At 42.6% G+C, this 22,828-nt stretch overlaps 2 protein-coding genes across 2 annotated transcripts in view; one reads left to right on the top strand and one right to left on the bottom strand.

Annotated features, from left to right (window-relative positions):
* DNAH8 (dynein axonemal heavy chain 8) overlaps positions 1-22,828 on the bottom strand; it is a 297,717-nt gene that overhangs the window by 50,550 nt on the left and 224,339 nt on the right. The window contains exons 80-85 of the mRNA XM_084967979.1: positions 22,259-22,380; positions 18,667-18,785; positions 16,028-16,230; positions 7,815-7,888; positions 4,598-4,750; positions 4,101-4,256 (exon numbers count right to left, since the gene is read on the bottom strand). Coding sequence (XP_084824105.1) covers positions 4,101-4,256; positions 4,598-4,750; positions 7,815-7,888; positions 16,028-16,230; positions 18,667-18,785; positions 22,259-22,380 — 827 coding nt within the window. The remainder of the gene's footprint in view (positions 1-4,100; positions 4,257-4,597; positions 4,751-7,814; positions 7,889-16,027; positions 16,231-18,666; positions 18,786-22,258; positions 22,381-22,828) is intronic.
* The window catches only part of MOCS1 (molybdenum cofactor synthesis 1), a 918,787-nt gene that overhangs the window by 893,330 nt on the left and 2,629 nt on the right, over positions 1-22,828 (top strand). The window lies entirely within an intron of this gene.

Genomic DNA, 22,828 nt, shown 5'->3' with positions numbered 1-22,828 from the left:
AAGTAAACACTTTTCTGAATGAGGAACTGCTAGCAGAGGCATTCCCTGGGTTCCATAGATATGGCCATTTTAATTAAATATTTAAAATTTTAAAATGAACCATGGGAAAATTTCCAAGTTTGCAACTGTAAGCCCTTAGAGTTCCTAATCAAAGACTCGCAATAAACCTCAAAGAGTTGTGTATAAAAAATTAGAAAAGTCCCAAATGTGAGCAACATGTGGGTAAGTCAAATGAGAGGGAGAAATATCCAAACCATGAAAAGGACATAAAAATGACTAAAGATTCCTCCCTTAAGGGCAGTGGCTCTTTGCAAGTTAAGCTCAATCCTCCTTGCAGGTTGGAATCCCTTGGGAAATTTCTGAAAGGACTCAGCACCCCACCCCAACACCTCCTCCAGGGCATTCTGGGGCCCAAGCAATGCCTGAGAAGCACTTCTTATGATGTGCACTTAATAAGGGTCCAATGTGCTGCATAAACAGTAGGAGGCACATGGACCATCGAAAGGAACAAAACAGGAAAGACTCTGACTTTCTGCAGGAGGCTTTGGGAGGAGACTACAAGTAGAACAGTTGAGTTTCAGAAGACCAAGACTTTGGAGGAAGATACATTTAAAATTAAAATCCTGACAGGTGAGTATGGGCTTGCTCTGAAGCCCAGATCTGTGCTACACTGGAGTTTCTGGGAAACTGCAGAGGGAGAATATTGAGGCCAGAGGGAAGCTTCCCTCAAGAGTCTTCGAGAGTCAAGAGGATGTGGCCCCATTCGCAGGAAGGAGTGGCCCGAGAAGAGGAGGCAAGTGCCACACTGCTGGAATGAGAGGATCCCGCAGGGAGGGCAGGAGGGCTGGAGGGCCAGGGCAGAGACATCAGCCAACTGTAGCAAAAGTGGCTGCTGCTGCATGACTTCCTGGCCAGCGTGTATGTTAAGTGTCTGGAGGAGAGGGGAGGGAAGCCGGGGAGTGTGGAACAAGCAAGCCTAGTTCAGAAGTGGATGGTGCGTCTCTGCAACTTCCCACGGCGACACACAGGGCACCCCCTCCCAATGCCCAAGCCTGAACCCATCCTGCTGACAGCCCCCACCACTCTGATATCCAAGAAAGTTGTCCTGGACCAGCCAAACCTACTTCCCCTTCTTACAGGTCATGGGGTTGCTCATTTTGTCCTCTGCAAGAGGAGTAGGGTCTGCAAAACACATGATGCCCTTGGGTTGAGGTGAGTCGACGGTGTGTTGCCAAACCATGACTGGGTGAGAGAAATACCTGTAAGGTGGGTGGGTGGGTGGTGGTGGTGCTGCTGTGTGTGTGGCTATTTTACTAGGTCCTGCCTTCTAATGTGTGATGGACTCTAGCAGGTGCCCCTCCCTAGCCCAGGAGCTCCAGATTATGTGACATGAACCAAAACCCTTTTCTTTTTTTCAATCTCCACAAGGACAAAAGTATATATACACGGTGTTTGTATAAAGCAAGGGATGTCTGGGTTAATTTGGAGGGATCAATTAATCAATTTACCCATCAGGGATTTGGCTATTATGTCCAACCCTAGAAAAGCATAAACCACAATCTGTCTAATTCGGAACAGTCCTTCCTATAACAATAGTTTCTCAAACTCAGATGAGCACACAGATCACCTGGGCATCTTTATTACAATGAAGATCCCGATTCTGCAGGCTCTAGAGTGGGGCCTGAGACTCATCTCTTACACGTTCCCGGGTGATTTGGATGCTGTTGGTCTCAGACCACAAAGCCCTAAAGAATTCTGGATGTTTCTCTCAAGCTGGCTCTATCCTAACCAAGAAAAGCTTATGTTTAGGCAATGTCACAGTCAACATTTCTGAAAGCGATGAAAGTAGAACAGGAGGGAAAATGCTTGAATCAGCTACAGTCCCTGTGTAATCACAGAACTGGCTAACAGTGTTATAAATGGAAGAACGCTTGAAAAATCACCTCCTTCTGCCTCTAGACACACAGATGGGGCAACAGGCCCCAAGAAGGACATAACTGGACGAACCTTACAGAGCTCATTGATGTCACAGCAGAGCTGAAGTCCAGGCTTCCTGACTCTCCATGAAGTGCTCTTTCTAGCACCCTACGATTAGAGTTTAAAAGACCTTCAACTTTTTATTCACAGCCCTGCCACTGTTAGCTTCACAGCCCTAGCAGTGGGGATTTTTTTTCTGTTTTAGCCCAAATACAAGTCACAGTAAGTGCAAGCACACTTCAGGCGCATGACTAGACCACGGTTCTATTGTTCTTCTTCCTAGCACCTGGATAATGGCCACTAAAAGCACAGTTTGCCATGCTGACCATATGGAAAATACCCCCAGTCATCTGTCCATGATAAGCAGGGTGGAAAAGCTGAATCATCACTACTAGGAAAAGAATCATAAAGTTTATTATTTGTGAATTGAGCATTAAATAACAGAGTTAAAGCAATATTTGTATTAGAATGTGATAAGGTCTAGCAAACCCAACAATTCCCAGATAAGAATGTATGAAATCAGCTTCAGTGACTTGAAAACTATAATTTATGATCCAAAGGCCACAATGGAACTTAGTAAAAATAACCACCCACAAAGCATTTAACCTGAGTTTAACTCTCCCAGGGTTGGGGGACAGATAAACACCAGCCGTGCCCTCTACAAAGAGCCCTCTCTGCCAGGCAGCATGAAACCTGGCCAAGTGGTGGAGACAAGGAGGCTGCAGGTAAATATGCCCAGTATTTTCCAGGGTAGGCACCACAAATGCCCTCAACCTTTGGGTAGGGTAGAGAGAGATGAGCTCAGGCTCTGCCGGCCACTGTGCACAGCTAAGCATGACTCCTGGTTCAAGCCAGCTGATTCATCTTGTCCTCACTCCAACCTCAGGGAAAGAAGAAATGCAGGAAGGAGTTAAAGGAGCCCCTTCATCTCTCTGTGATATCAAGGGGTGAATCAAGTTCATTAAAATTACACTGCTTGCAAAAATAGAATAAAACATAAAAATCGATATATAGAACAAAACCATAACTAATGAAAAAAAAAATCCCATAGAGACATTGCTGGGTAGCCATGAAATTATGAAATGACTATCTAAGCACATTGTAAAAGCAAACAGCAAAAACCTGAAAAAGACAAGTGACTCTCGTGACTCCTCTTCCTTCACACGGTGTGTCAAAACATATGCAGAGTTGCCTGGTGGCTCAGCAGCTAAGGATCTGAGGTTGTCACTGCTGTGGCTCAGGTCACTGCTGTGGCTTGGGTTCGACCTCTGGCCTAGGAGTTTCCACATGCCTCGGACAAGGCCAAACAACAACAACCAAAAAAACATACTTGCATCCAAGGAAGGCAGCATGGAGTTTGATTCCTAGCTCTGCAATGTAGGAAAGAACGTAATTTCTCTGAGTCCCAGTTTCCTCACCTTTAAAATGGTGATAAGGATCTCATTGTGGCTCAGAGGGTTTAAGGACCCAATGTTGTCTCTGTGAGGATGCGGGTTTGATCCCTGGCTTCAGTCAGTGGGTTAAGGATCCAGCACTGCAGCAAGCTGTGGCTTGAATCTGGTGTTGCTGTTGATTGGATATAGTGCCCTGTTGAGTGGCTGTGGCGTAGGCTGGCAGCTACAGCTCCGATTTGACCCCTAGCTTGGGAACCTCCATATGCTGCAGGTGCGACTGTAAAAAGAAAAAAAAAAAAAATGGTGATACAGCCTATCTTGAAAAGTGGTTGCTAGCAGGACATGAGATGATGTATATAACATTCCCAGCCAGCATAGGCACTTTCAAGGCCAAGCTCCAACCGCATAATCCATGGGTTCATCCCATTTGTTGAGCTCTGGCAACACCCCTGCCCCAGTTGCTGCTTTGATGGGAAGGGTAGGGGTGTGGGGGATTCAGCAGTTACAAAAGGACAAAGTTGTTTCTCTGGAGAGTCGAACCCTCCAATGGCCAGGGTTGGAGCAGGGACAGGAGGGCCTGTTGAATACATAAACAAGTATGCAAACCCTGTACCAGGTGGGGAAAAGTGCCCTAAAGGAACAGGAAAGCAAGGTGAGAAGAGCAGGGAGCAGAGAGGCCGACAGCATCTTTAGCATCCTTTAAACGTGCCAACTGCTCTCCGAGGTTACCTGCACAGTGGAGTGTAAAAACGCCACGGCGTAAAGCATTGGCTTCCACATGGGCAAATTACTGATATCCAGGAGGTCTTGATTAATCCCAGCAAATGTTCTCTTCAAACCTGCACGTACGCCTTGGGGTGGCTCATTAGTGAATTTGAGAGAAGTCTGTCATGAAAAGCAAACAGTAGTTTTGTTTCTATCAATTACTGTGCAGGATAACATAGAAATTACAATACATCAGACAACACCATGCTTAGGTACATAAATGTGTAAACGAGTTACACTGATCAGAGTTAAAGCCCAACTATTAATACCAAGTCTTAGAACTCTTCTGTGGGGATATTTACTACATAATCTTCACAATTAGAGTGACAGGAAAGGATTTTGCAATGCAGATATTACTGAACCAAAAAGGCCTACCATGTGTTCCCTCTTTCAGCAATGCCAGTCATGTCATCTTTATTCACGCAGCTCAGGGAAAAGACACGCATCTCACAGTAACGAACCTGAAGCAATGTGATGGGAAACCGATCGTGGGGCTCGGTGGTTATCCACACTCGGAAAGTATCATCACTGGCGTCAGTGGTGATCAGTGTCTCTAGCAATTCTTCCATGAATTCCAGGCCAAGGTGACAATTCTGGAGTAATACCCAGCCACCCTGGATTCAAAAATGGTTTCATATTCATTTCTTGTAACTTTTTGGCTATAACTTTAATAAAACAATATGTACAAACAAATGTTTTAAAACTTTATCTGTTGAGCACTTTTTTTATTAGAGTTTAGTTGATTCACAGTGATGTGCCAATTTCTGCTGTACAGCGAAGTGACCCAGTCTCTCTCTCTCTCTCTCTCACACACACACACACACACACACACCCCTATATATTCAGTCCTTTTCTTATATTATCTTCCATCCTGCTCTATCCCAAGAGAGTGGATATAGTTCCCTGTTGAGCACATATTTTTAATAAAATCATTATAGGTCAATGTAATCATTTTCCCCCTGCTACGGGTAAAGCTGATTACTTGGATACTTGGAATCAGCTGGGTTCAAAATGACTGTATTCCGCCACCCCTGGTACCGAAGGGAACAGGAGTGAAAAACCTGAAGTTACACTTGTTTAAGTACAGTGTGGGCACCATCTACTGGGGGGAATGGGTATCTTGGAATCTGTAACTTAGGTTGTCCTGCCTGAGGTAAATCAGAAGGGACTCACCCCCCAAAACCAAGCCATCTGTTGTTAAAAAGAGAGATACTTATTACTTCATTAAAGTTGGAGGTGTCCACGAACACTCACTAACAATCAAGTTAGGAAGAAAAGAGAATTTTATTCGAGCCTAATGAAGATTAGCGCCTGGGAGACACTCAGAAGCTCTGAGAACTGTTAGACGTCCGTCCAAGGCAGTCATGTAAACTTTCAAGACAAAGGATTGTACATCAAAATGAAATGCTGACATTTCACATAAAGGTCACCAAAGATGCATAGTTCGGGGAAGCACATACAAAGCCACCAGTCACCATGACCCCGTACAGAGTTGGGAAAGAATGCTAATCTTTTAAGAAGTTACATTGCTAGAGTCGGAAGAAAGGAGAAAAAAAATTGACCTTTGTGTTCAAGCAGGGGTTTCTCCCAGAGGATGTATGGTTAATGTGTACTGCAGACACACAGCGCCCACTAAAAGAGGAGACCCAAAAGAGCAGAGAGAGAGAACTGTATGTTTACATTTTCTTCTCCTGACTTAATATATACACTTTATTTCACCAGAGGCAATATATTTGGTGACATTTTCTACCTTAATACTAGACCTTAACTGTAATTGTAATGTATACATGTAAGGATAACCTGACCCCCTTGCTGTACAGTGGGAAAAAAAAAAAATACTAGACCTTATTTGTCATCACACCTCCCATATATTTCTGAAACCCCAAAGCTTATTGAGCACTATCTAAATACTTGATAAAACTTTCTTTAGCAACACAAGTTGCGTATTCATCACCATTCTCTGAGGACATAGTTTTTTAGCCAGACAATATGTTGATATCCTTATATAATGAGATCAGATAAATATAGCTACGAATTAAATTTTTGAGCTCAGTATATACAGGGAAAGGCTTCCGTAGTATGCCTTCTGCTGCAAGAGAAAATACAACTCAGACTGGCTTAAAAAGCAAAGGGAACATGCTGGTCTAGACAACTGGGGTGTCTAGAGAAAGATGAACCTCATGGCTAGTTTCCGTCTTCATGGATCCAGTTACTTTTTGGTTCCCTGCTCTGTACTCCACAGTGTAAGCTGTATCCTAAACCCAGTATCAGAGTTCCCGTCATGGCACAGTAGAAACGAATCTGACTGAGGTTGCGGGTTCAATCCCTGGCCTTGCTCAGCGGGTTAAGGATCTGGCATTGCCGTGAGCTGTGGTGTAGGTTGCAGATGTGGCTCAGATCCTGAATTGCTGTGACTCTGGCGTAGGCCGGCAGCTACAGCTCTCATTAGACCCCTAGCCTAGGAACCTCCATATGCCGCAGGTGTGGCCCTAAAAAGACAAAAAGACAAAAAAAAAAAATTAAAAAAAAAATCTAAATCTGGTGACTTTCAAGTAGCAATGTGAGTGTAACTGTTCATGGGTTATTGCTGTTTGTTTTTTGGATAATGCCATTGTTATCGATATTTATCCTACCTTGAGAAACAGAACATGGAAGTTATAAAAGCTAGCGTTCCAAAGAAGGTGAATGTGAATGCTACATTCACATTTAAAAATTTCTCACGTGTGGCAACTAAAGAAATTATTTAAGGCCCAAAGTTAAACTGTCAAATCACTCAATAGAGGGAATCACTTGATCTGAGTGAAAATAATTATATATAATTGCTTTGATATATATAAATCAAAGATAATATATTATTGAATTTAATTAAGTGATAAAGATTAAGGCTTCGGGCATTTGAGAATTAATGACTAGCCTGAAAATGTGATGACCCAAGCAGAATGTTCGCCTTGCCCATTAACCCTCTCTAGTCATTAATTCCCAGGGAAAAGCTGCACCAAAGTTGCTACAGACATTATGAGAGCAAAAGCTTAAAAATAAACCAAGATCTTACATTATTTTTATAAATGGTGCAACTTCTTATTGCTACTGAAATTGTTATCTACCAAGCATTTCTAGAAAATTAATGTCCTGTGTATTAGGTGTGATGAAAAATATTTCTCAACATTCCATCCGGCTTGCAATTTTCAATAAAAATCATTATCAACATTTAAACATAACATCCTCAAAATATTTGCCTGAAACTATCCAGGAATGAAAAATGAAAGTCTTAACATTAACTTAAAACTGAAATTTGATTGGCTCAATCTGTCACTTCTTAAGCGCTATCTATTAAAATTGATCATGACATTCTAAGACTGCTAGAGCTGCATCCTCAGGAACCACAAAGAGTGTCTGCCAAATTGTCAAAAAAATTTTAGTGAAAATGAGATGGAGCCTATACTACATAAAATGGAACATGGTTTTTGGTGGGGACGTCAGGAGCAAACTAGCTTGAGGTTGAAAATTCATAGGTAATCAAAGATTGACATACATACATAAACAAAAATGGAAAATAAACAATTGAGCTTCATACTTCACTAAACACTGGTGGTCCCAGGTAGACCAGAAAGCCAGAGGAATTATGTCAAGAATGTTGCATAAGAAGTAGGTAACCAGGTAACCATTGCTACTACATACCTGCTGCATTGACATCTGAATCAGCTTTCGAGCATGTACTTCTTGTCCTTGTCCCATTGAGATGGTTCTGCATTCTGTAACAAAGAAGGATCGCTAGGATAAAACATGGATTTTATAATAGGATTGGGACAAAAAATTAATTTCTTAACGGTCATAGCCTCCCTCCCTCTGTGGCTTCTGTCAGGAGACTTTGTTATTCAATTAAGTCTGGCTTTTGCTTGTGCTGAGGAGAGAAGTGAGTGGAGCAGACACTGGAGGCACCACTTAGAAAGGGAAAAGCAAGGGGAGAGAGAGACAAAAGGTATAAGGCTGGGACTTTGGAGAGTTTGCAGGTCTCTGGAGATAATGAGGAGAAAAAACTGTCAGGGGAGAGGCAGCTACAATGCTATCATAGGTATTTGGAGGGAAAGGTTTTTTTTGGATTTTTTTTTCTTAATGCTTTTTAGGGCCGCACTCGCAGCATGTGGAAGTTCCCAGGTCAGGGGTCAAACTGGAGCTACAGCTTCCGGCTTATGCCACAGCCACAGAAACACAGGATCCTTCAACCCACTGAGCAAGGGCAGGGATTGAACCCGCAACCTCATGGATACTAGCCAGGTTCATTTCCACTGAGCCACAACAGTTTTGGAGTTTTGCTCTATGTTTTGACTAGAATCTTTTAGGATGCCAAGCTTGCAATGTTTTCTGTTTGGGTTTTGTTCACATGTGTCCATCTTCTGCGGCAACTCATCCCTATGAGGTTTACATTCATGGGTCATTGCTCCTCGGGATTAAATCACCATCTTGGAACTGAGCATGAGGGAAAAGCGGAGACCATGCCAAGATCAGAGGTGTGACTATAATGCGGGAGAATATACGCTTTAGGCTCAGTAGTGAATTTGATGTCCCAGGCTGAGAACTACACTTGTGCTGTGTCATATGAATTCACTACATTGAAGATGTCTCTGAATCATGCTTGTGAAATTGGAATTGGAAAGTAACCTTTTTTAAATTTTTTCTTTTTAAGGCCACACCTGCGGCCCATGGAAGGTCCTGAGTAGGGGTTGAATACAAGTTACCGTTGCCGGCCCACGTCACAGCCACAGCAACACCAGATCTGAGCCACATCGGCAACCCACGCCACAGCTTGCAGCAATGCCAGATCCTTAACCTCCTAAGGAAGACCAGGGATCGAACCTGCATCCTTATGGATACTAGTCGGGTTCTTAACCTGCTGAGCCAAAATGGTAACTCCATGGAATTGGAAATTAACTTTTTTTTTTTTTTTTTTTTGGTCTTTTTGTCTTTTGTTGTTGCTATTTCTTGGGCCGCTCCCAAGGCATATGGAGGTTCCCAGGCTAGGGGCTGAATCGGAGCTGTAGCCACCGGCCTACACCAGAGCCACAGCAACGCGGGATCCGAGCCGCGTCTGCAACCTACACCACAGCTCACGGCAACGCCGGATCGTTAACCCACTGAGCAAGGGCAGGGACCGAACCCGCAACCTCATGGTTCTTAGTCGGATTCGTTAACCACTGCGCCACGACGGGAACTCCGGAAAATAACTTTTTAAGTGAGGCTTTGTGGACCCAGATCTGCTTGTGTTTTAGAGGCATGTTCTCTAGATCTCTAGATCTCTAGAGGCACAGGGAAAGGAGGTCAGTGGAGACACTGTGATGCAGTGTATTTTTGCCCTGCTCTGCTGGATGAGCCTGGTTCCTCAGAAAAATGGGTTGCTGTGGGTGGGCAAACAATGAGACTGCTTTGGGAACTGCCGGTAGAAGATAACAGAGGACGGGAGAAATTCACAGCGTGGAGAGCGAAGTCAGGAACTAGAGTGGAAATTGCCAGGGACACCATTAAAATAGCACCATGGGGAGTTCCCGTCATGGGGCAGTGGAAACGAATCTGACTAGGAACCATAAGGTTGCAGGTTCGATCCCTGGCCTCACTCAGTGGGATAAGGATCCGGCATTGCAGTGAGCTATGGTTAGGTTGCAGATGTGGCTGGGATCTGGCATGGCTGTGGCTCTGGTATAGGCCGGTGTCTACAGCTCCGATTAGACCCCTAGCCTGGGAACCTCCATATGCCGCGGGTGCAGTCCTAAAAGGACAAAAGACAAATAAATAAATAAACAATAAACAAACAAATAAATAAATAACACCATGGGGTTAATGCCAGAGATTCTGTGAGGGTTTGCAGGGTGTGGTGTTGGGGTTATTCGTGGACTCAGGCTCACAGGTGACACTATGCAGTGGGTGCCTGAGAGAGAATGACAGGGCGCTGCCTGAAGAACTAGGAACAGCCCTTGGCCAAGAGTTACTGAACAAAGCTTGATCTTCGCACCAAAGCCCCCATGAGGAGGAAGGATGCAGAGGGTGCGGTAGGAATTGTTTTTGCAGGTAACGCCGCATAATTATTCTTTGGTTTTGAGTTTTGAGTTTGGGGGCTTGTCTGTTTGGCTTTTGGCTGGTTAGTTATATTTGAGAGACTTTAGTAAGGTCTCAACCGCCTTTCTATTTCTTCTCCAAATTAGTTTTGAGTGTCTTTCACTTTTCCTCTTTCTTTTTTAAATTTTTATATTTATTTGTTTATCTTTTCTAGGGCTGCTCCCATGGCATATGGAAGTTCCCATCAGAGCTACAGTTCTAATCAGAGCTACAGTTCCCATCAGAGCTACAGTTCTAATCAGAGCTACAGCTGCCGGCCTACACCACAGCCACATGCCAGATCCTAGCCGCTTTTGCACCTGAGCCGCATCTGTGACCTACACCACAGCTCCAAGTAGTGCCGGATCCTTAACCCACTGAGTGAGGTCAGGGATCGAACCCGCAACCGCATGGTTCCTAGTCGGATTCATTAACCACTGAGCCACAATGAGAACTCCTCTTTTTTTTTTAAACTTTAAAAAAATCTAACTAAATAACACGTTTATAATGAAAGCTTCGTAAGATACAGAAGACCACAGAGAATGAAAATCACCAAAATCCTTCCATAAAGACCTTCATCCTAATGTTTTTCCTGTGCACAATCCACAATCACTTACCCTCATTTCAAAATTCAAAACACTCCGAACTCTGACAGTTTTGCCACAAAATCATTTTGGTGGCAGAGGCTGACCTGAATGGATATGAGGCTATTTATAATCTTTATTTATTCATAGCTTTATGAATATTAATACTTTCCTCTGCAATGTATTGTATAATATACAAAATATCACCTTTCCAAACGCTGGAAAGTTCTGATTTCTGCAATATATCTGACCCCAAGGGCTCTGAATAAGAGTTTGATCCATATTGAAAATTATTTAAAAAATTATCAATATGTGAAATAATACACATATGTCATTTTATATTTCTATTTCTTAACAGTAGGTATGAGTATTTTATTGTCTTTAACTATTACTGGGAAATAATTTTTAATGGTGGCATAATGCTCCACCGTGCCGATGCTTTCTTGTCCAGCCACTCCCCTTTCGTATATTTAAGACACTTCCAATTTTTCAACATTGTAAATAGCACTAAACATCGTCCTATATGAATCTTGATGTGTATCTTTCAGTTTGTTTTTATGATAATTCGTATGTGTAGAATAGTTGGGACAAAGTATACGAACATTTTTAAGATTCATGATACATATCAAAAAGAACTCGCGCCTCCCCCCCCAAAAGAACTGCCAGTGTCTCCAGCTGAAATGGAATGCTATAATTCCCAACCCACACCTCCATCTTCCTTTTGAAATGGAGCAGGGCCCTAGGGGGTCCTCCCGAGCCTTTCTGTGTCCCCCACTTCCTGTCTACAGGAAAAGGCGTCAGTCTTCTAGACCTTCCCTGAGTTCCAAAGGACAGATTCAAACACTTGCTAATTAGGGAAGTGGGGGGATGCAGAAACAAAGGAGAAGCAGTCAAGAAATAATAGAGCAGCAATAAAGAGTCCTGGTTCCTCCTCAAGGGAGGCGATAACAATATACCTTTGAGTTCTTCTACAGGAACTACAGCCCCCACCCAGGTGGAGGTAGGTAACTTCAGGTTGAGAGCAAGATTCCTGGACCAGCCGTATGACCTCACCACCAACCAATCAGAAGAAAGTCACACACCCTGCAGCCCTCACCCCAAATTTTGCCTTTTAAAAACTCTTCCCCACAAACCATCAGGAAGTTTAGGTCTTTTGAGCATAAGCTGCCGATCCCCCTCGTCTGGTCCTTGCGGTAAGCCTTTCTCTGCTCCAAACTCTCCTGTGTGTTTGTTGGGACTCACTGTGCATTGGGCACATGAACTTGGATGCAACAGCAATTTGCCTTTTTATTTTAGTTATGGTGATTTTGACATAACAGAAGTTTTAAAACGTCGGTCAAATTGTCTAGCTTTTCCCCTGGTTTTGGATGTTGGTATTATGACTAAGACTATCGCAGCCACCCCAATAGTATCAATACAGTCTTTTTATTCTTCTTATAGCCCAAACCACTTAAAACCTTAATCAACGTAGGATGTACCTTTGAGTTTAATGTGAGATATAATTCTTTCTTTCTTCTAAAGTTAACCTGCTACCCCAACACTGTTTATTGACTAATCCATTTTTCTCCCACTGATTTGAAATGTGAGTCTTATCACAGGCTAAGCTATTGTATACACTGATTCTAATTTGGGGCCTTTCATTTTGCTCTATTGATCTGTTTATCTACTCTGAGTCAGTTCCACACTGATTAAATTATGGCCATTTGATAAAGTTTTAAGTATCTGATGGCGTTTGTTCCCCATTATTCTTTTTCCTTTTCAAGCTTTGTTAGCTATTGTTGTCCATTTATTGCTCTAGATGATCTAAGATCCCTCTACTATCCAATTAGGGGAGAAAAAAAAAACACTGCTGGAGTTTCAATTAGACTTACATTTCAATTTATAGATTAATTTAGAGACTATTGACATCTTTACAATATTGAATCTTTATACTTGGAAGGTGGTTCAATTCTCCATTTTCTTCTATCCTACTTTCATGTCTCTGAGAAAGTTTTAGAGTTTTCTTCTAATCAGTATTTTAAAGATCATTTCTCAGTTTTATTTTGATTGCTATAGTGAATGGGATTTTTATGAGAATGTTCCATAGATTTTTTTTTAATATATTTATTTTGGAACTGGCCCCCTTACTGAACTAAGCTGTTAAATCTAATAGTTTTTCAGTTGATTCATTTGTGTTCTTAGGTCAGACAATTACACTGTCTGAGAGTAATGTTGATTTTTGTTCCTCTTTTCCAGTAGTTATACCTTTTATTTATAATTCCTACAATACATTAGCAATATCCTCCACAGCAATACCAAATGAGAGTGGTGACAGCAGACATCTTTGTCTCCTTCCTGACTTTAAGAGGCACGTCGCCAGTTGTTCACCCAAAAAGCACAAGGTGCATATTCGTTATCATACTGATACCATATTCTTCTATTCCCACTTTTAAAAGCCAAATACAAATGTTGAATTTTTATAAAATGCCTTTTTAGCAGTTATCAAGATAATAATATAATAGCTTAAGGAAAAGTCTTTCACTTATTGTTGTGCTGAGATTTTTTTCATACCGCTATTCCTTTCTCAGATTTGTCTATGCATCCTACTTAGTCAAGACACATTATTATTTTTTGCATGTTATTTTAATGTTAACACTGAATTTTTCTTGCTCGCACTTTGGGTAAGGTCCCAACATTTATATAGATAAGCAGGATCAATTTGCGGTTTTCTTTCTTTTATACAGTGACTATTTCGTTCTGTTTTTGATATTAGGATAATGCTATTCCCTTAAAATAGAGGAAAATGTATCCTCTTTTTCTATGTTCTGAAATGGACCATAGCAGTCATATTTTAACAGTTTTACCAAAAAAATCATCCGAACTCAGTGCCTTTGCTGAGGCAATTATTTTAAAACTTCTAATTTTTCTCACCTTGATTATTGGTCTATTCAGGTTTTTCAACATTTCTGAGAAAAACTGTAAATTTATATTTCCCTGCAAAAGTCCACTCTAATGAAATTTTAAACATTACTACCATAATTATATACCATGACCTTATTATTTAAATTTCTTCACGGTATAGTTTGTTGTGCTCATTTTCTCATTCCTGCTGTTGTAATTTGTGGGTTTATATTTTATTTCTTTGTTCTGTTTCATTTGTGTTTGGATTCTATTTTCAAATCCATCCTCAAAACCCCTTTCTCCTTCACGCAGGCTCCTAAAACACAAATCCATCTGTTTTCTCCCTCTTTCGCAGGCACCCAGTGCTTCTGTGCAGAATTTATCTCCTTTGAATCTCTCACCCCAGAGACTGACAGGTTCCACAGTGAGAAATTTTCCTTCTTTTTCTACTAAAACCTACTTGATTTGGTTTCATCCCTCGAGTTGCGGTCAAGTTAACTGGTTAATTCTCCCACTGAAGGCTGTGAGAGGTGATGAAAGAGAAAGGCCACTGAAGTGGGATTCCGAAGCCCTGAGGTTAAGTCCTGAGTTGGATCTGCCACCAATTAGCTCTGTGGCCTTAATCCTGACCTTCATTTTCCCAGCTATAAAATTAGGTGCTTGGATTTCAGGATTTCTAGAATTCTATTCACCCTGAGCATGCAAGGATTACCTATTCTTCAGTTATCCAAACAAAGCACCTCTACTTGAGGCTAGATTAATGTTATTCTGTCTACATAATAGTTTCATTTTCACACCCATCTGGGGGATTTTTACCCAAAGTGGTGAACAGTATGAGGTTTCTTAACTCTCCTAAATATCATTGTGTCCTTTGGTGTCAAAGTTAAATCTACTATGTTTCAGTGTCCTAACAAAGCAACCAAACAGAAGCTCAAACAATTGCTAGAAAAACTGAAGTAGCAGCAAGAAACGCAATCACCAAATTGCCAAGCAAAGCAGGATGATAATATGTAATAATACTAAAGGTGATAGCACCATTCTGGCCTTACGTATTTATTTAAAGTCATCCTTAAAAAGTCTCCCAAAGGAGACCTTGAGTTAATTTCTTTACTCTACTCTTAAACCCTTGCCCTAGACAACAGCACTATTTTGAGGTAAATTTGAAATGCTAACTCTAGTGGAAACTACCCTTCCTCTGGGAACAGTATCCTCTTCAAAGAGGAGCCCCCCCACTCTGTCTCTAGCTCCATATAGGTGGTTCTTGCCATGCAACCATCCCCACAGCAACAGCTCTCTGATTGGCCCAGAAAGGAGCACATGACCAAAGCAAAACCAATGAGCTTCTTCCTCGAATATTTGCACCTGGGACCAAGAGAGTAAGGGGAGATCCCTGGGGAAACCGAAACCAAGCAGGGCCCTGTGGGGCTCCTGGCACAAGCCTTTCTGTATCCCCCATTTCTTGTTCTTAGGGAATAAGCTTCAGCCTCGACCTTCACAGGGCTCCAAGGGGCAGGTTCAAACAGTTGCTAATCAGGGAAGGAAGGGGATGCAGAGACCAGGGAGGAGCAGTTAAGAAACAATACTATAGCCATGGGGCAGGGTCCTAGTTCCTCCTCAAGGAATACAGATAACAATACCTTAGAGTTCTTCCAGAACTAAAACCCCCAACAAAAGGAAGATGTTAACGAAGCATTCTTCATTCTGTAAAGAAGGACCACCAACTTTGAAAAACAATGAAAGCCTAATCCTTATCTGTGGCCCTATTTTTCACTCCCAAACTATAAAATCACCTCCTCTTCTCTCCCAAGGAGGGCGCAGTCTTTAGGGCACTAGCCTGCTGTGATCCTCCTTTGCCTGGCAAAGCAATAAAATTATCTTTTCCTCCTTCGACCTAAACCCTGTCTCCGTGTTTCTATTCGGCACCGGTGGATGGAAAGCATCAATGGATGAATCCCTAAATAACCATTACACTAAAATGGTTACGTTTTTCCGTTTGTGACAAAATAGGCTTTGTTGTAACTTTACACAGACACAGCAATAAAATTTGCTCCTGCCTGTTCATTCTTGCTAGTCTGCTATCCATGAAGTACAGACATCTGCTTACAACTTAAAAAAAAAAAAAATCAGTATATGGTAGATGAGGGTTTCCTTTCTGCACAAAGATATCTGTATCACACCCTCACTCCAGGAAGTCTGAAATGGGAGGAAAGAGGAAGAAGTTTAATATTTTTTCTCAGTTTTATGGGTATTTTGATGAGAATCAGCTATAAAATTATGACAGGCAAAATCTGGGGCAAAAAAATACGGAGGTTTTGCTAAATTTCAGATTGCTGACCATACCTAGCTTCAATTTCTTGGCCAATGCGTCAATTTGAATTGTGGGATCGGATCCCATGGATAGGAAACATATCAAAGGTGTTCTTGTATCACTTTCTTCCCAAGTTTTCTCCAGATTCAGGATAACTGGTTCTGTGTACTTTTCCTCCAAAGAATCTGCAATATACTTTCTTGCTTGAAAAACAGTACGGTCTGGGCACCAAGACCTAGCAACACACACAAGGAAGAGTCAATAAATTCAGTGTGTTTATTTTTCTTAATTCACTTTTTTTTTTTTTTTTTTGCTTTTTAGGGCCACATCTGTGGCATATGGAAGTTCCCAGGTTAGGTGTCAATTTGAGCTGAAGCTGCTGGCCTATACAAAGCCACAGCAATGCGGGATCTTTAACCCATTGAGTAAGGCCAGGGATCGAACCCACATCCTCATGGATACTAGTTGAGTATGGTACCACTGAGCCACAATAGGAACTCCTTAATTCACTCAAATTTGAGGCGCATAAAGAACACACAATTAGCAAAAAGATGACAAGTGAATTCTCCTTTCTGCAGATATGAGTGAGAGAGATGGCAAGGTTTTCTACTCCTGGTTGAGTACAAACTTAATCACATGGTGTTGATACCAGGCATCAGCAAGGAGTAGGGCAGAGCCAGTTCTGTTGCCCATCTACAGGGAAGCTAAGGAGTGAACTGATCCTACTGAGTCATTATCAGAAGCAGCAACTACTCTGAAGCTTTAATTAGTTTTTGTTTTGTTTTTTTTAAAGAACATCAATGATTATCCCTAGCAATTAGGCTACCAGCTTCAGATAAGCAATTCCCCATTCAAACTAATGCACAGGAGCACATTCACTCTTGGTTCTGGGCACTCAGCTGAGATGCAAGGAGTTCTGAGCACTCAGCTGGGATGCCAACTGCAGTGTGTGATGGGGGCCAACCTGCCGCACACTCGAAGTTCTGCGGTCTTCAGGGTGAGATAACATGTCAACTGTGTCAGAAGTAGCTTCATCAGTAAGCATTTATTTAATACCATCTGTGTAGCCTAAGTGGTGGTAGTTTCTACACACAGCAACACCTTAAATGAATGTCATTTGATATTTTTAAATGACAAGCTCTATGGATTCTTAGTTGCTAGTAGATTATTTTATTCATTTGACATAGATTCAATTTTTAGATAATGGATAAAAGATGGACATCTATTCCAATAAAAACAAGTAGCCCTTTCATACTCTGTCATGAGGTCACCATTGCTGACAAGTCTGATCACTCTCAATGAGTGACAACACCCAGGAAACAACTTCTTGTAAGAAAGCCCAGGGGTTTAACATGAGGAAGGACAGAAACTACTTCAAAATAATCCTATCTTTTATTTATTTCTTAATTTTTTTAGGGCTGCACCTGTGGCATATGGAGGTTCCCAGGCTAGGGGTCAATCAGAGCTGTAGCTGCCGGCCTACGCCAGAGCCACAGCAACATGAGCTGCATCTGTGACCTGCATCCTCATGGATCCTAGTCGGGTTCGTTAACCACTGAGCCACGACGAAAGGAACTCCCTAATCCTATTTTTTGTTATTCTTTTGGTGGTTTCATCTCTCCGCAACTCCATACTTCTGCTTCACCCAGTAAACACACACACACATACACACACACATTCTCTCTCTCTCTCTTTGATCTTCCAATAGAGAAGCCTTCCTTGAGCTACTGTATATTGGGAAACCATGAAAGGTGAGAAGAAAAAGAAGAGGAAGAATGTTCCTCCTCAACATCAATTTCAAATATTTCCTCCAAAAAAAACCTTTGCTTCCATTTTAATAGTCAAAAGAGCATTCATACATTTCAACAGCACAATATTCTCAGTTAGCTTAAACAGTAATTGCCTTGTAACTTTGTGAGATCTGTCTCTTTTTTTTTCTTTTCTTTCTTTTTTTTTTTTTTTTTTTTTGCCATTTCTTGGGCCACTCCCGCAGCACATGGAGGTTCCCAGGGTAGGGGTCTAATCGGAGCTGTAGCTGCCTGCCTACGCCAGAGCCACAGCAACACAGGATTCTTAACCCACTGAGCAAGGCCAGGGATCGAACCTGCAACCTCATGGTTCCTAGTCGGATTTGTTAACCACTTTGCCAAGATGGGAACTCCTCTTTTTTTTTTTTTTTTTTTATGGCCATGGCACATGGAAGTTCCTGGGCCAGGGACTGAATCTGAATCACAGCTATGAACTACGTCACAGCCGCAGCAATGCTGGATCCTTTAACCTACTGCCCCGAGCCAGGGATCCAATCCACACCTCTGCAGTGACCAGAGCTGCTGTAGTCAAATTTTTAACCTACTGCACCACAGTGGGAACTCTGAGATCTGTTTTTTTAAAGAAGTAAATTCAACAATAAATAAATGATTCACTCAATGGTAAGTGATGACCAAAGTGAATAGTAAAAACATATTTTTCATGTATGTTTTGCTAAAAGTGCTATCACTAATATGCTGTCAAAATAAAGCATTCATCACTGAAGAACTGCCATCCAATTTGGAAGCACATACATTTATTATAGTAACTATGGGGATACAGTGACGTAAACTCACTGAGGTAGGAGCTGCAATTGGACACTCTAGTGAGGGCTGCTTCTAGCTCTGATACGACCTAATCTCACCTGATAAGTAGAAGTTTGCGGCAGGTATCTAGTGAGTCGTTATATCCGTCAGGGATGATTTCCTCCTCCGGAGCATCTTTATCAAACCAGCTTTTCCATCCCTTCTCATTACGAGATATCTAAAATAAATAAGTCAATTAGCCAGCCTCAAGAATACAGGCAATTAGAAACAAATAACCTAAGAAGGTCACTCTTTATAGGCAGAGAGGTTTTTAAACATAACCACACTGTTGACATTTTTCTTCGGAACCAAATGACTCAAAGAGCTTGGATGGTGCTATTCCCTTTCAGTTTTTCCACTGCTTTTCTACATCATTAACTATAATTAGGACCATGTATCAATTACACTAAATGATTCATAAGGAGAAAACACAGACTGGGGTTTCTCAAACTCAGCATGATAGGCATTTAGGACCAGAATAAGGTGCCATTGAGAGGGGCTGTCCGGTGCATTGTAGGATGTTTCACAGCATCTCTGACTTCTACCCACCCGTTTCCAGGAGCACTCTTGCCCCCAGTTCATGGGAATCAAAAAGTTCATGGGATTGTCAGATGCGCTCAGGGTTGGGGGGTGGCGGTGGCACCAAGTTGCCCTTGGGTGAACCACTGACAGACCTCTCCGATAAACCTCTGCATGTGGACCTCTACTTAAACCAGTGACAGGTGACAAAATCCAAACTCCATTTTCCTAGTGGTCCCCCACCTTGAGACCTTAAAACTAAGAATGGATGAAGTCCCTCCAAGAACTGGTCTCACACACCTGTTCTTTCAGAAGCATGGAGACAACTACAGGTTCTCAGAGGCATTAAAAATGCTCCCTGATGTCCAAGGGCTGCCTAACGATGAAAAACCACAGATTGCTGAGCCCAACGCTGCTCCTCAGCAGTAGTCAGGCTAGGTTATTCAGACTGTGTCTGAAGCATGTTTTAAAAGCCATGGTAAGCGCTAATAGCAAATTACAAATATTTATATAGCAGATACTAGGTACAGATCCACGGACTGTAGTTTTACTTCTATTATCCCGACTGAGGCACAGGGAGATTAAATAACTGCTCCAAATCCACACCCTACAAGCAATTCATCATTTAGGATATGGATGGAGTGCAAGTTAATAACAAAGCAACTGCTCTGTAACTCAGTTGCTCCAACATTGTTCCTGGGACACTAAAAGCTGGGGGAGGATTTCTGAAATGTTTCACAGCTGCCCTTCTCTGAAGACTGCAGTGGCTCTCCCTGGTTGGCTGCTCTCAAAAGAATCTGCCTGGCACATGGTTTGGAGGCCCTGGGTGCTGCTGCAGTCCCACCCTAGAGCACTGTACCTGTGCTCTGTTACCCACAGCGCCCCCTGCAGGTTTCCTCCACACTGGCTGTTAGAAGGAGTCCCAAGAAGGAGGGTGCCTGTTCCCAGCCCACTAGCCTTCCATCTGCTAATTTTGACTCTGCCACAAAAAGAGTGTCCAGGGCAAGCTGCATTTGTGATAGGATAACTTTCAGCCCCTTAATCCTCCATTGTCCACTCCCTGCTAGCAAAACCACCTCCAGGAATTGAAGAGCTGGCCCTGGGATGCCAAGGCAGGGCAGCTGCTCTTTGAGGCCATCTTTGTTTCAATTCCTGACACCCACTCAGCTGGGAGAGTCATTTCCTACTCCCTCCCTTCCTCCCACAGACAGGCCAAACCGATGGCTGGTCCCCAGGGAACTTGTGCAACTTTCCTAAGCATGACTCCTCCCTCTGTGCCTTTACTTCCGCCCTATCCAGTGGTGTAAAAGGGAGAGAAACAGCTTGCGTGAGGGAAAGAGCCTGAGGTCAAATTACAGCTTGGCTATCTCTGGGTTATGTGGCCTTGGGCAAGTGCTTAACCTCTTTGCATCTCAGTTATCTCATCTATAAAGCAGAGTCCATAATACTTCCCTCGCAAGGTTGTTACTGTTGCCAAGTACTTATCCATAGTAAGCCTCGCGTTAGCCACAAGACCACACACCACACACCAGGGGTACTGAAAATCTAATTGACAGAGGCAAACAATATTAATGTCACTTCTCAGCCCAGGGCATGGTTTTTGCGTGATTTTTTTCAGTGGTGCTTGAAGGGTGCCCGTACCTAGTCTCAGACCAGACTCAGACCTCCCTTTTTTTCCCTCAAAGTATTTGTTTGGGTTTGGGGGACTCACCTGTGGCTGTACCACAGAACAAAGATTGCTGTCTACCGTAGATGGAATCCAGGGCCTTTATCCAACTGACCACATTAAAAGCCATGGCTGAAGGGATAAAGAATCTACACAATGTCCCAGAAATGCCACAAAACAGACACACCTAGTACGTTCTTGAGCTGGAGGTGGGGGAGTTGTGGAGGGGAGAGGTTCACATCACGACAGCCTGAGGCTTCTCCAACCCCAGCCTGAGGGTAATCCACCTATCACCTGCTCATTTGTTCTTTCTTTTTTTCTTACTTTCTTGTCTTTTTAGGGACTAACCCAAGGCATATGGCGGTTCCCAGGCTAGCGGTCAAATCGGAGCTGTAGCTGCTGGTCTATGCCACAGCCATAGCAAGGCCAGATCTAAGCCACGTCCGTGACCTACACCACAGCTCAGGGCAATGCTGGATCCTTAACCCACTGAGCTGGGTGAGGGATTGAACCTGTGTCTTCATGGATGCTAGTAAGGTTCATTTCTGCTGAGCCATTACGGGAACTCCTATCACCTGCCTTTTCCATCACCAGAAACCACACGAAGTTGTAACCAACAAACCCCAGTAATAACCATCTTCAACTTGAGTTGCATAACCGTTTTTCCAGTGAGAACTGAATCAACAACTAATCCACAATAACCAATTTATATTTTCAAATAAGATAAACAACAGGTAAATCAGGGCCTGTTTCACAGTTTGACCATTACATGTCACCATTTTATACTTTCACCATAGAAATGACTGACTCTTTTTAAAAGGACCTCAACATCTTAACTTGTCTCAAATTCAAATTTGCACAAATTATTTAATCATGGGCAGAAGTAATAAAAAAATAGTGAAAACATCAAGAGTCTACAATAAAAGGGGCCATCCACTGGTTCAGATTCCGACAGCAACTCAAGCAGGTTAGAAATGATTCTTGCACCCACCACACGGAAGGAAAAGCAAGTCGCTTGCACCTGTGCAAAGGGTCCTTGGGGTAGCCCTCTGTTCGAAACCTCCCCCAGAGAGCCACAGCGCCTTAAAGCTGTGCTATTGTGTCCTCTTCTGGGTGAAGGATGTGTCTCCAGAAAACCCAAGTTTTTTTTTTTTTTTTTTTTTCTTTTTACGGCCACACTGGTGGCATATGGAAGTTCCCAGGCTAGGGGTTGAAAGAGAGCTGTAGCTACCGGCCTGCACCACAGCCACAGCCACAGCCACATCTGCAACCACATCTGCAGCTTGCAGCAACACAGGATCCTTAACCCACTGAGGGAGACTCGAGATCAAACCCGAAGCCTCACGGATACTGTATTAGGTTCTTAACCCTCTGAGCCACCATAGGAACTACAGGAGGCCCCAGTTCAAACTGCCCGGGTGTGTTTGGGTTTACAGATCTGTGCTTTATTTCCAGCCCTTTATTACCTGGTTCATAATTTCTGCAAATTGCGGGAGTTTACTCAGTTCCACAAGATTCAGCCAGGTCATGTCGAGGATCCAGCGAAACGGTTTGGGAGGGCAGGCTTTCAGATCCAGAGCTGCTCCCCCTGGGAAAAAGCGTCAGCAGGAAGCAGGTCAGCTTGTGCTTCATTTTTCAGAAATTTATTTTCCAAATAACAGAAATGAGATAACCACATTATAGAAAGAAAATGGGAAAATTGGAAAATAATCACGTTACAGCAAAATGTGGTTATCTTTTTTTGGTACAGTTCCCTCAAGTCTTGGTGATTTATACCATCTTGTGCAGATAGTGACTCCCTGTCATTTTTCCCTGCAAAGAATTTTTCTCGGGTGGTTACTGATGTTTGCCTTCTCACTATTTTTTTTTTTTTCTCACAATCTAAAATTTACAATTTTGAGAAGTTCTCGTCGAACACAGCAGAAACAAATCCGACTAGGAACCATGAGGTTGCAGGTTCGACCCCTGGCCTCGCACAGTGGGTTAACGATCCGGCGTTGCCGTGAGCTGTGGTGTAGATCACAGACACCGCTCGG

This window comes from Sus scrofa, chromosome 7 (assembly GCF_054392235.1).
Source record: "Sus scrofa isolate SSC_HxYL_T2T_F1_AM1 chromosome 7, Sscrofa_HxYL_maternal_Yorkshire_Landrace_v2.0, whole genome shotgun sequence".
In the NCBI taxonomy this organism is placed as follows: Eukaryota; Metazoa; Chordata; class Mammalia; order Artiodactyla; family Suidae; genus Sus; species Sus scrofa.
Note: the sequence above shows the minus strand (reverse complement) of the source record. Positions and strands in the feature narration are given on the sequence as shown.